The sequence below is a fragment of the Bos taurus genome, chromosome 6 (assembly GCF_002263795.3).
Source record: "Bos taurus isolate L1 Dominette 01449 registration number 42190680 breed Hereford chromosome 6, ARS-UCD2.0, whole genome shotgun sequence".
In the NCBI taxonomy this organism is placed as follows: domain Eukaryota; kingdom Metazoa; phylum Chordata; class Mammalia; order Artiodactyla; family Bovidae; genus Bos; species Bos taurus.
This window is the reverse complement of record NC_037333.1, coordinates 71,707,494-71,721,255: the sequence shown is the minus strand read 5'-3', so window position 1 is coordinate 71,721,255 and position 13,762 is coordinate 71,707,494. Positions and strand designations below refer to the sequence as shown.

The 13,762-nt window shown below is 50.0% G+C and overlaps 1 protein-coding gene across 1 annotated transcript in view; it reads right to left on the bottom strand.

The window, feature by feature from the left end:
- CRACD (capping protein inhibiting regulator of actin dynamics) overlaps positions 1–13,762 on the bottom strand; it is a 276,452-nt gene that overhangs the window by 11,911 nt on the left and 250,779 nt on the right. The window contains exons 5-8 of the mRNA NM_001101941.2: positions 10,998–11,162; positions 7,992–8,060; positions 6,422–6,604; positions 2,943–5,817 (exon numbers count right to left, since the gene is read on the bottom strand). Coding sequence (NP_001095411.2) covers positions 2,943–5,817; positions 6,422–6,604; positions 7,992–8,060; positions 10,998–11,162 — 3,292 coding nt within the window. The remainder of the gene's footprint in view (positions 1–2,942; positions 5,818–6,421; positions 6,605–7,991; positions 8,061–10,997; positions 11,163–13,762) is intronic.

The following is a 13,762-nucleotide window of genomic DNA, read 5'->3' as shown; positions in this document are numbered from 1 at the left end:
AGGAGCCACAGTGGAATATTACTCAGTCATAAGAACAAAATGAAATGTGGCCTTTTGCAGTAACATGGATGGACCTACAGAATATTATGCTTAGTGAAAAAAGGCAGAGAAAGACAAACACTATATGATATGCATAATCTAAAAAAATAATACAAATGACTATACAAAAAAGAAACAGATTCATAGGCAAAGAAAACAAATTTATGGTTACCAAAGGCGAGAAAGAGGTGGGAGGGATAAATTAGAAGTAAAGGACTAACAGATACAAACTTCTGTACAGAAAATATGGAAGCAACAAGGGTCTACTGTACAGCACAGGGAATTGTACCCAATATCCTGTAATAACCTATAATGGAATATAATCTGCAAACAAAATACACAAAAAATGAATCACTAGGCTATACAGCTTAAACTGGCACAATATTGTATACCAACTACACTTCAATTTTTTAAAAAATAGAAAATACAGACAGACTCAAGGGAAGCTGGAAGCCCTGTGATGTGATGCAGGGAGAGACCTTGTACGCGTGTCCTCACTTGCTTTGCTCACTTGTACTGAGGATCTGCAGTTCAGTGAGTTTATGACATATCCTATCTTCTTTGAAGCAAATGATCTCTTATGAAATGGACAGATGGTATAACGAAATTCCAGCAAACAAACACAGATTAAACATACTACTGATAATGCAAGCATAAGAACACAGCAAAGCTGTCACGTTCTTTGCCTGATACTCCGCGAAGCAATCAGATCTGACAAGAAGTTGGCCCAATAAAATAAAAATCTGCACCGTGATTTGCAATGTGGATTTACATCCATTGTTGTTTCAGTGAATCTCAGCCTCAGTACATGCAGTGCTCCATGGGTTTTAGCTAATGATGGCACTACATACATACAATTAACAAATAAATTGGAGGTCCAGGCTTAACACTTTTATCCTGATAGGCATTCAGCCAAAGAATTTGGTCAGCCTAGGCCTGGAGTTGTAGTGTAAAACCCCAACAGTCTCAGGTAGAGACCACCATGTGGTCCTTGCTCTCACACTTCTTTTCTACCAAATAAAGAAAAATCCAGTTAGCAGAGACTGTCAGCCCAGAATCTCAATACTGAGAAAGAAAACAGGGGCAGCAACAGGTTTTGGTAAAAATTAGAAGAATCTCTCTAAGACACAGCAGCAGAAAACAGGGCGTTGTTTCTCTGGGAGAAGATAAGAGAATCAGAGAGCAGGTCAGCTGTGAGAGGAGCTCTGATGGTACCACAAAAGGGAACAACACAAAAGCTAAAGTCAAAACTGAAAACAGCGGTTCTGCTTCAAGATGGTGACGTAGGAAGATCCTAAGCTCCACTCTTCCCACAGACAACCAAGTTTACAGTCACATACAGAACAATTCCTTTGTAAAGAGATCCAGAAACTAGCTGACTGACTCCAGCACATCAGGGGAACAGAAACAAAAACCATCCATGGAAATGGGTAGAAGAGGCTGAGGCACAATCTCACCATAAACCCCATCCCCGGGCACAGTGATCCACAACCAGGAGGGAACTCAGTGGAATGCACACTCTCTCTCTGAGAAGCAAAGGATTTGGACCCCCACCTCTGGACCTCAACTTTTAAGACTTCTACTTCAGTGACCGGCCCCCAAAACACCTAGTTCTGAAAGCCAACGGGGCTTATGTCCACAAGACCACAGGGAATCTAAGGCACAGCTCTTAACAGGCTTGTGGGGACTGCAGCTAACCCCTAGAGCCCAGTGCGGAGGTAAGACAACAACAAAAACCTGAAAATAGGCTCCTCTTCGGGAGGACAAACAGAAACCAATAGGGAGATATGACCTGGTGATGCTGATCAATGTGCCAGTCCAGGGAGCCAAGGACAGCTTGGTTAAAAAGGACGACAGGGTCTTCCATAAGGCAAGTAACCAAACCCATGTCCCTGAGGGAGTTCTTATCTCTGCAAAACCCACCCCAAATCTAAACAATTACCTAAACTTTCCCTAGAAAAACCTGAGGAGCAAATTTTGGGCTATGACTCAAACCTGACCACTTACTCTGCAAAACCAAAAAGTATCAGAGGAAGGTTTTTGGGGCCCCAAAGTCAAACCAAGTGATCACCACACTGCCCCAAACATCCAGTATGAAGAAACACGAGGGGCAGCCAGGAGTAAGGGTTGCCCTAAAATTTCCTTACCAGAGGGCTTCACAGTAGCAAGCTGGTGGGGCCAGGGCCCCACATACGCATATGCAGGGCCTTGTGCATAAACAGACAAAGTTGATTATGCACACTGCGGCTCCTTGCGGGGCTAGTTAAAAGTCCCCTAAGGTCCCACCTTAGTTTCTGTCGCTACTGCCCAGAAACAGAGCGCACACACTGGGGTAAGAAACCAGTCTTTATCATCACTGTACAGGCCCCTCATAAAGATTAATGACACTTGCTTCCTAGTGGCTCAGACAGTAAAGAATTTGCCAGTAATGCAGAGACCCAGGTTGGATCCCTGGGTTGGGAAGATCCCCTGGAGAAGTGCATGGCTATCAACTCCGGTATTCTTGCCTGGAGAATCCCATAGACAGAGGAGCCTGGTGGGCTACAGTCCATGGGGTCCCACAGAATTGGACACGACTAAGCGACTAACAATTTCACTGTCAACCTAAAGTATATCAGTCTGTGCAGCATCTCTAACTTACTACTTGTGTAAGTAAGGGTCACTAATGGGTGTGAGCTGCAGACACGCACGTCAGTCCACGTTTCCAAAACTGTAAAGACAAGTACAGAGCCTCACTCTGACTCAGGAGTCATGGCCCTTGGGGAACGGGGCACCAGCCTCTAATTAAGGGAGGTGCTCCAACAACAGCTCCAGGGGCTACCTCCAGCCCTGGGCAGTTCTGCCTTTAGCTGTGACTCAGGAGGCTGGACAGAGGCAGAGCTTTGCGATCTACAGCTACGCACCTTTCCTCCCCGCCTCCGGCGTTGGGACAGGCTTCTCTTGCCCAGTGGATGGCACCGGGGAAGCGGGTTTCCTCTCGGTTTCCACCTCTTCCTCCTTATCCCGCTTCTGCTCCTTTCTCTCCTCAGGTGGCGGGGGTGAGGGCGGCCAGCCGCTGTCCCGGCCCTCCTTGCACGGCTCGCTGGGCTCCATCTCGGGCTTCCCCACCCGGCGAGTCAGCAACTCCACCAAGTAGGGCCTGCTCACCTTGGAGAGCGGGGAGGGTGGTGGGGTCTGGCCCGCAGGCTTGGGCGCCAGGGCTGGCTTCTGGGACAGGGGCAACCTGTTTGCCGCCTTGTCCTGCTCCGGAGCCGGGGGCTGGCTACCTGCCAGTGGGGGCCCGGGCTGGGCCACAGGAGGAGAGAGGCTGGGAGGGCTTTCAGAGGAGTCCTTCCAGGGGGCCGGGGCTGGCTTCCTCTCTGGGGGGAGCAAGGGGCCAGGCTTGAGGGCTGCAGCCTCCGTCTCTGGCTCTCCATGTGTGCTCCCTGGGGCTGACGGTGCCCCATCGATACTGTCCCCTGTGCTGCTGTGCCTTTTCTTCTTCTTCTGTTCTGTTTGTTGGTCGCAGTGGAAGCGCAGGGAGTAGTTGGTCCTTCTCAATTTTATTCCAAAAAGGGAAGCTTTATCCTCTCCACCTGGCATCGTGGGCTCTGACTTTCCTGCTCCATCTGTGGTCTGGCTGTCTGAAGTGGTCACAGGCTCCACCTGGGCCACTGCTTTCTGTGGTGGGTAAGGCAGGCCTGGAACGAGGAAAGATGGAAGGTCTTTGGCAAATTTGCACCCCTCTGTGGTGTCTGTTGGCTCCTGGTGAGCCCTGGGTTTCTCTGCATCTTTCAGGGCCTCTTTAGTATCAATAGCAGGGGGCTGGGGCACGGCCTCTTCACTGGGTCCCGGCCCGGATCTTTTCCTGATGCTCTCCCCTTCCCCGCCCCCATCGGAGAACTTCTGCCAGGCAGGTTTAATGGAGAATTTGGCATTTACGGGCGGGGTCCTCCGGAGGTTTCCGCGGGAATCACACCGGCCCCTGGGCGTGTGCTCATCCCCGGCCCGAGACTGCTCTCTCTCGCCACGCTGGTCACTCTCTGAGCTCTTCAGGATACGGGATCGAATGGAGGCCCATTCAGCGAGCGCAGCTGCGCTGCTTGGAGACTCTGGTGGGGGCCTGGTCTTCGCACTGCCTGCCCGGGGTTCCCCCAGGGCTCGGGGTGGGTTTTCCAGGGCCGGGACATCCACCAGCTTCTTTTCTTCCGACAAGCCCAGGAGAGATTTGCACGCAGTGTCCTTGATCTGGCTCAGGTTGACGGCCGGGCCGCAGAGCTGGGCTCCGGTGACCAGAATGGCCGTGTGGGGGATGCTCAGGGTTGAAGGCAGGGCGTGGGAGGCTGGGCTGGCTTTGGGGGCCTTGGGCTCTTGGGGAGCTGAGGTGAGCCCCTCATCTTTCATGGGCTTCACTGGGCTCAGATTGACTTTGGGGAAGAGAATTTGTTTCCCTCCCGATGACACCTGGAAAGTGTAGGGTCTGGGCATGGTCTGCCTCTCATCCACCTCCTGCCATCTGAGTTCCTCCAGCTTTCTGTCTGTTTCTGGAGTAGCAGCTTCCTTCTTCTCTCCTGGCACCAGCATTTCTTCCACCTGGGCCTCTTGCTTCTGGGGAAGCTGCATGTTGGTTTCTTCCCTCATTTCCTGCCGTCCACAACCACGATCCCCAGGAACATCCTCCTGCTTTCTGGGCTGCTCCCCCGATGTCTCAGTGGCCTCTTGGCTCTGCTTTACCCAAATACTCGGTTTCTCAGAGTTTTCTCTCAGCTTTTCAAGTTTCAGGTGATCTTGCTCTTCTGCTTTCTCCGCGAAGTCACTCTGAAATGGGCTCCTCAAGCCATTTTTGTGGTCCAGCTGCGGCTGATTCTCCTCTTCCACTCTCGGTGCTTCCTGAAGCTTCTTCTCCACTTCCTGCCTCCTCTTGGCCTCCAAGTCTTCTCGCTTCTTCAGTTCTTCCCTCTTCCTCACCTCCTCCTCCTCCCGCCATCTCTGGGCCTCCAGTTCCTCCTGCCTCCTGAGCTCCTCCTGCCTCCTGAGCTCCTCCAGCCTCCTGAGCTCCTCCTGCCTCCTGAGCTCCTCCTGCCTCCTGAGCTCCTCCATCTGTTTTTCCTCCTCCAGCTCCCGCTGCCTCTCCTCCTCTTCCAGCCGCTGCCTCTCCTCCTCTTCCAGCCGCTGCCTCTCCTCCTCTTCCAGCCGCTGCCTCTCAGCTGCCCACCGCCTCTGCTCCTCCAGCTCCTCCAGTCTTCGGAGTTCCTCCAACTCTCTTTCCTCCTCCTGCCACAGCTTCTCGGCCTCCTGCTGGCTCCGAGCCTCCATCTCCTCCTGCACCAAGCATCTTCCCAGGTGCTGCACCTCTTCCTCTGGGCACACGGGCTCCTTGGCCTCCGGGAGTCCTCCCTCCTCTTCCTCCCTCTGCTCTGGGCCCTGGGAGCCCGGCTCTTCCAGGCTCTGCGTTTCTTCTTCACGTTGCCTCTTCTTTGCCTCTAGCTGTATTTCTCTTTCCTCTTCCTCCTCCTCCTCTTCTTCCAAGAATTCTTGCCTTCTATTCTCCTCCCAAAGCCTCCGCTCCAGAGCCTGGAGCCTCTGCTCTTCCAGGCGTCGCCTCTCCGCAGCTTCGGCCTTTTGCCGTTTGCACTTGGCCTCAAGTTCTCGCCAGTATTCTTCCTGGCGTCGCTTCTCTTCCTCCGAGTCCAGCGGCTCTGGCTCTCTTTCATGCCAGATTGGCTTGTCTTCTCCAGGGTGTCCGTTCTGGTCCAGGGACAGCTGATGCAGGAGGCCACCATGCTCGTTCTGTCGATCCTAACGTGGGTAAGGGAAACAGAATTAGCTTTCCCTGTGCACAGGCCACCTTTATTTACAATCCCATTCACCAATGTGGGTGGCCCTCCTAATCGTGAAAGAGGGACCACGTTCAAGCCAAAGACACAGGTCACCTCAGGCAGGGAAGAACTTCAACCGTTGGGTTTCCTCTCTATATGTCATCCTCAAATTCTTTTTTCTTAATACACATGCATAATCATAGGAAAACCAGTAGCCCAGCATTAGAAAGGTGAGGAAAAATAAGATTAGCACGTCATCAATGTCCCCTGAAACTTACGACTCAGAAGTCTAATCAAACTGAAGAACCTTTGACTCAGGCTATGGCATAGGAAAGTGAGCCATCTGTCTGCTGCAAAGCAAAATGTCTGGAGCCCCTCAGAAGGAAGCCTTTCTCTCTGCGGTCCACCAGCCACTGATGGGGGACAACAGGTCAGAAAGGGTGGTGGAAAGGAAATGGGCCCATTCACCCTTGTGCCAGCAACAGAGCCATATCCCCGACAGGGAGAGACCAAGTCCCTTCCCTAGGCCCCTCACAGCACCACCCCGCTAGGCAGCATCAGGATGTCTGCCAGGCCATACATACCCCGACAAGTCGCCTGTGCTTCCTTGACACCCTCTGGTTTTTTGGCTTAATGGACAGTTTGTGCTTGGCGGCACTATTATCCAGTCGAGCAATGGCCAGGGGGATGGCATCCAGGTTGACACTTTCGATGGTGCCAGCAGAAGAAAGGTGCCTCTTGGGCCGGGATGGTTTAACTGGAGCAACCTACAGTGGAGATTGAAAATATGCAGTCAGTCCAGATGAGAGAAGAGCCTGCAGGGAATCTAGCATGGCGGCCCTTGTTAGAGTCTGCTCCTGGCCCAGCCTGGCCAGGAGATGCTGTCAAGCGCAGGGGGTTCATGGGCACAGTGAAGTGAGCACTGCTTTTAAAACCAAAAGACACTGAGCATTTGTTTTGCCAGTGATATCCGTATTAACTGGTAAAGGCCATTTAATCTCTCAGGGACTAACTTTCCTACTGTGAATGATATGTGGGTTAGATTAGATCGGGGGTCAGTAAGACACAGTCAGGGGTCCTGTCTGGGTAAAGTCTTGCTGGTACACAGCAACACCATTGCCCGTGGCTGCTTTTGTACTACAAAGAAGAGCAGAACAAAGGAGAGTCTGGTAGTTGCAACCTTATGGCCACAAGGCCTAAAATAAACAGTAGTGTGCTAAGCCCTGGACAAGCTCATCGCTATGCTAACAACACTGTAACTCTAAGCACCTTCCATTGCCACAGACTTGTACACACCTCAGCTCTTACTTTAGCCCCTTCGGAACAGGTTTCAGTGGAATGCCAAAAAGTTAAAAACCAGAAATACACATAAGTGAAGAAATGTTTATTGAAAGAAGGAACAATAAGTTCTCCACCTAGGGCATAAGATGTGTTATCGGCAAAAATGCTTTGCCACAATCACGCCAGAGTCACAGGGCACTGGTGCACTGAAAGCAAAGAGGAGGAGGCCCCCAGGTGAGAACGTGAAGGGCAGTTCTTCAAAGGATGAACTGCAGAACCGCTTGCAGCTCTGTAACACAGGTATGTATGGTCACTTAAAAACCACAACCTGAGACCAATCGTAAACATTTAAGACGTGGATTCCATCCCCTGGCTGGGAATCCCCTAGAGGAGGAAATGGCAACCCCCTCCAGCATTCTTCCCTAGGAAATCTCATGGACAGAGGAGCCTGGCGGACTACAGCCCGTGAGCTCACAAAACAGCTGGACATGACTTAGCGACTAAACAACAATAGAAGGATACTCTTTCCTTACAGGCTCTTCAACTTCAGGTATTCTTGAATGTCTTTTTCAATGGCTTACCAGTGTCTTGAAGTATTAATACATGAGGCTGTTAGGAAAACTACCAACACCTGAGACTCCAAACAGACTTGGCGAGAGCGTGGCAGTTTTTCAGAGCAGGGTTCAGTTCTAGCCATTGCATTGCCATGGAAATAGATGCTAACATCTACCACTGGTTGAACTTTGAAGGGATTTACAGTAATAGATGAAGGCAGCATTTATGAATGGAAAAATGAGGCAGCAGCTCGCCCAACAAAAAGAAAAACAGAAGTTAAACTAAGGAAGCTACACACACAAGTTCAAATCACATTACCTTCTCTTCCATCTCACTTCTGGCTCCCGGCAGATTCAGAGGACTTGGAGAACTTGGTGTCTCACTGGACTGGAACGGCAGAGAGAGTGCTCAAGTCAAACGGGAGCACAGGAAGTCCTGGGCAAACGCAGCCAGCGTCTGTGTGGAGGGCCACCCCCTCCTCTGAGCAGAGAGTGCTGGCAGGTTCACGGTGGAGACTCTGCTCGTGTCCGGATTCCACCAGGGCTCCGGAGGCTCAGTATTCACTCCCCTCTCCCTAGAGTTCAATTCATTTCCCATCTGGGTAGGCTCCAAACTCAGTCCCTGATGTGTTTCCCCACTGCTGAGAGAATCAGGGACTGCCCTGTCGCCAGCCAGGCAGAACTCTGACCTCACAGCTTTCAGCCTGGCTGGCTGCCTTCCACCCCCTTCACCTGCCAGACCTCTTCTCCATGAGAAAGCAAGGGGGCCCTTCCAGTGGCACACACAGGCCTGTGCTGAGGAGGTAGGCAACCAGAGGAGGAGAGAAAACGTTGGCGGAAGGGAGGGAGGGAGAGAGGAAAAGAGAGAAGAAGAGGAAGAAAAAGGCTAACGGTTCACATCCCAGTCGCCTTGCAGGTCCTTGGTATATCACGCAGATCACGTCACGTGTGCCAGCTCTACCTGCTGCCTCCCGTCACCTATGTTTACAAAAGGTTCTCACTGCCCCTTCCGGATCCAGAACATCATCTCGCCCTACCTCAGTCCATTTTCTGCACAACAGTTAGAAGCATCTTTAGAAAACATAAAATCAGATTGTATCACAGCCCTGCTGAAAATTACTCAGAGGGGAACTTCCCTGGCGGTCCAGTGGTTAAGACTCCACACTTTGGATGCGGGGGCGCGTGAGTTCAATCCCTGGTCAGGGAACTAAGATCCTACATGCCTCATGGCACAGTCAAAAGGTAAAATAAGATACTAAGATAAAAATAATAAAAAATAAATTCAAAAATTTCTCAGCAGTTTCCTATCACTTTCCAAACAATTCACCCCTTCTCCTGTGGTCTGAAGGACCCAGTGTCTACACTGTGATCCACAGCCACCCCTCACCCTCATCCACACTAGCCTGCTTTCTGTGCCTCCTTCAGGACAAACAGTTCCGTCTCTGGGTGTCTGTACTTGTTCTTCCTTGTGCCAAGAACACCCTCCACACCTTCTCAGGGCCATCTGACTTCCTTATCTAAAGAAGCAAACCCCTCTCCAACCACATTGCTCACTTTTGTATCACCCGGTTTCATTTTCTAGGCAGCATTTTTATTAATCCGAAATTATGATATCTATTTGCTGAGTTGTTTGTTGTGAGACACTCCTCTCACTAGAATGTAAACTGCACTACGGCGGTCCTGTGTTTATACTGCGATCCCTCAGCTGAGGGGGCACCTGCTGAACGAACGACCCACCTTGTCCCCCAGCCCACTGTGCCCTGTGCTTATCAGATCCAGTGACAGGGAAGACAGTTGCTCTGGTCCAGAGGAATCCCTGAATCAAGGCTGATGGCTGATGTTCCTTCCCAGCACTCAAGAGACTGGAGATGAGGACTGTTGGACCAGCCAAGAGAGAGGGCCCTGTGCCTGCTTTACCTATCACCCACAGGTGTGGGTGCCAGGGGGCATCAGGGCCAGGCCCAGGCAGAGACAGACAGCGAAGAAGACTGTCATCTTTTATCTCCTTCCTTCTTTTGCTCTACAACTTGGAGAGCACTTATCTTTCTTACTATTCTTACGATGCATTAGCTGATAATTAGTATGACTTTTTCCAGGGGCACTTTAGTAACACTCAACATCATTTCAGGCACCGTGGTAGGCATAGCACAAAGAATGCTTTCTTGTAAGTATGGGAAGACTCAGAGCCTCAGCTAAGAACCGCTATCTATCTACCAGTAGGTAGGTAGGACTGTTTTTCCCATAAGAGGCCTTCCCTCCTTTTCCCATAAGAGGCCTTCCCTCCTTTTCCCATAAGAGGCCCGAAGGCACTCCTGCTGCTGCTCAAGGGACTCTTATTTCAGGATCTGCTCAGAGTGCTTCTCTCAAAGTGTCAAAAGAATGGACTTCTCTGGGGGTACAGTGCATAGGAATCTGCCCACCAATACAGGGGACATGCGTTTGATCCCTGCTCTGGGAAGATCCCATATGCTGTGGGCTAAGCCTGTACACCGCAACTGAGTCGGAGCCTTAGAGCCCACGATCCACAACTACTGAGCCTGCGTGCTGCAGCTACTGGAGACCGTGTGCCTACAGCCCATGCTCCACAACAGGCGAAGCCACCACAGCGAGAGGCCCTCGCGCTGCAACGCAGAGCAGCCCACGCTCGCCACTACTAGAGAAAGCCCACGCACGGCAACACAGACCTAGCACAACCATAACTAAACTAAAAAAATCAAAAGACAAAATTTAGATAGGATAGTGCTGGATCAACGTGACTTTGCACACTTAGTACACTTAAGCTGGTCCGTTTGAATATTCTATTCTTGTGCAGCACCTACTTCATTCTTTTCTCATTTCAAGTCAGTCCAGTTCCCCAAGTAATTATTCAGTGCTCCTAAGTAAGCAGTGATGATATCCTGGGGAGACAGATGTGTAAGATCCAGTCTGTCCTCAAGGAGCTCAACAGTTTGGAAATGGAGAGCAAACAGTTATATGGCCACAGATGCAGACCACAGACGTGTAAGAAACACTCAGGATGCATAGTGATGGCAGAGAGGGGACAGTGCAGCTCAGGGGTGAGGGCAGCCCGAGTCTCCAAAGAGTTAAGCAGAAGACGCTGGGAAGAGGGGGTGCAAAGGCCACATCTCCCTCACCTCCCCCTCTTCCCAACTGGCTCCCCTGCAGCTCAAGGCACTTGCGCCGGAGGTGCTGGGCTACTCCTCAGGAAAGCTTCTTCCATCTTATTCCCCACCCTGCAGACCCCGGGCTTAATGATGCCCGTGCCCACTGCCCAGCCTCCCCCCGGCCTCGTGAGCAATCAAGTCATCCCCTGGAGGAGCTTTACTTTGTTCTCGGTGTCTGAGAGGATGAGGTCTTGCTGAGTCACAACTTCCACAGGACTGGTGAGGAATGGGTCCTCTTCGAAGCGAGCCTCGCCACTGTCTGCCTTCTTCATGGGAATGGCGTTGGGTGGTGGCTGCCCAAACTTGATGTTCTTGCCCAACTGTCGCTGGAGAGAAACAAAAGAAGGACGTTCTGAAGCAGTGAAGCGGTTCACAATAACCACAGTCAGGTTCCCCAGCATAGCTAGCGGGCACTGAGGCATATTCTCTACGTGACTGGTTTCTAGACTAGACACCAAGCCAGAAACCCCTGACGCAGTCCTGTAATTACTGAGTCTCCTTCCCAGTATTTCCTTTTCTTTCCCACCTTTGAGCCATGAGCCTTTTCATCCAGCCACCTCTTTCATGGAGATGCCAACATTTCCAAGGGGGGTAGAGAAATCATATTTCTGATCAAAAAAGTTGGGTATGACAGAAATTGTTTGATTTTTGTCAAAAAATCAAAAGTCTTTCAAAGGCACAAAAGTACTTGAAAGGTACAAAAATTATATAGAAAATAGTTTCATGAGCTGCAAGAACCCCTGCGGGAAATCAAGACTGTTGTGGCTGCACAAAGGAACCCTCCAGCCCCTTTTGGACACATTCCCCTTGAATATTTATTTCATCTACCTTCCTCACCAGCCCCTAACTTGAACATCCTGTTTGGGTTACAGTGGGTACCACGGCCAAGGGGAAGAAGGCCCCAGGCCAAGAAGTCTTTCCATGATTGATGCTAAACACACGGAAAAGATGAAAGCAATCTTGTTCTGCCACTAGGATGTCCTCTTTGCCTTGCTGCAGCTGCCCACTGTGACCACAGGCCAGAAGGAACACAGTGGATCAGAGGAGGCTGCTGGAGTAAGGGCCAGAAAGAGACTGATCACTGGTGGGAGGGAGCTGAATGGACAGTGGCAGGAGGGTAAAGGACAGAAATTAGGAAGAAAAAGAGTATTTAGAATTAAAAGCTGGATTAAAAAGGGAATTATTTTAAAATATATAAACAAAATAGTTTTTAATATGAGGCAAAATATTTAATGGGCTTGATAAATTAGATATAAAATATTTAATATGTACAGAAAATGAATGACATTGAGGAAGAAAAAGAGGTAAGCTGTGGTCATCTGAAAGAAGACTGTAATGAATCGAATATATTGTAGAAATTACTGCCTTTATCTACATCGGGGATTCTCAAGCTCGGCACGATTGACATTTGAGGCCAGATAATTCTTTGTTGTGGGGAGTTCTCCTGCACATCATGGGATGCTTAGCATCACTCCTGCCCTCTGGACACCAGACGATAGCAGCAACCCCTGTTCACTTCTGTCTGGACAACCAAAAAAATGCCTCCGGGTGTTGTCCAATGTCCCCTGGCGGGGAAGATCGCCTCTGGCTGAGAACTACTGCTCTAGACCTAGGTCTTTTATGATTCAAAAGAAAAAAAACAAAAAACAAAAAACCAGAATACATCATCTGATCTTTATCTTTAATGTGGCTAATATTTAATCCCACAAAGCTGCAAAAAGCCTTAGCAATCACATTATCGGAACTCCTCGTTTTACAAAAAAAGTCAAGATCCAGTGACTGGCCCAAGCTTATGGAATGAATGAGTGGTACCAAAGGGACCTGAATCCACGTCTTCTAAAACATATTCAGTGCTGTTTTCATTGTGCTCCACTGGTTCTCATAAATTTACACTGAACTTCCCTCTTCTTACTGGGACAGAAAGAGAGGATCCGGCGTTTTTACCACCTTACTGAAGGTGGCCTCCCTTGAGGAAAATGCCCCTTCTCTCTCTGAACTCAAGAGTATCAAATCCACCTTCACCCAACTCCCCCTCGGCTTTACATGGCGGACGGTGAAATTGCAGAGACATGAAAGAGATGAGCCCCAGGTCCCCTCCCCGCACCCCGGGCACCCCAGCATGCCAAGTCAGGAGCACAGAGAGACAAGGACTCAGATTTGATCTGCTGTATCTCAGCCTGAACCCGGCGCCCCCTGACACCACGGGGAGGGAGCACACATCCAAAGCCCAAGTTCAGCCAGTGAAGTATAGCTTTTACAGCCTAAAGGGGTTTCAGGGAGGAGAAGGCTGCAATAGGGTGTCTTCTAAAATGAGTTTAGCAGGAAGCAGCAGTTAGTGTCTACTCTAAGCAGATCAATAAGCAGGCACAGTTAGAACAGCCGATGGTGTTAGACAAGAGGACATGGTGTAACAAAGCCACAGGCCCTGTGGCACTCTTGCTGCCCTGTGGGAGATGCATGGGGGCCTGGGCAGGAGTGGCAGGAAGAGCTCCTGCATCCTAGTCACAGTCTGGGCAGGGGTTCCCTCTGGGACTCCCAGCCCAGCCTTTGGTTGACCAGTTATCTCTTCTCTAAGTGTGCTGGTAAAGAGCTAAAAATTTTTATCCAATCACCCTAGAATGAGACCTCCTGTGTCAGGGTCTGCCACCTACCAATGTTCTTGAATATCTAAAATGAGGGTATTTCTTCTACTCAGAATGGAAAGAATAATTCTTTAATGAGTTCCCCAGGAGACTAAGCTTAATACATTAATGCTCTTTCGTTAGGATTTTGGCCACCATCACAAAAAGAATGAATGTGCTGATTTTTTTGTTTGTTTTTGTTAGAGCCCTTTTTAGAACACTGATGTCAAGTTCACATTACTTATATTGAAATAAACGCCGAAGATGGGATGGTTATTGTGGCTACCAAAGGAAAATGAAAGAGA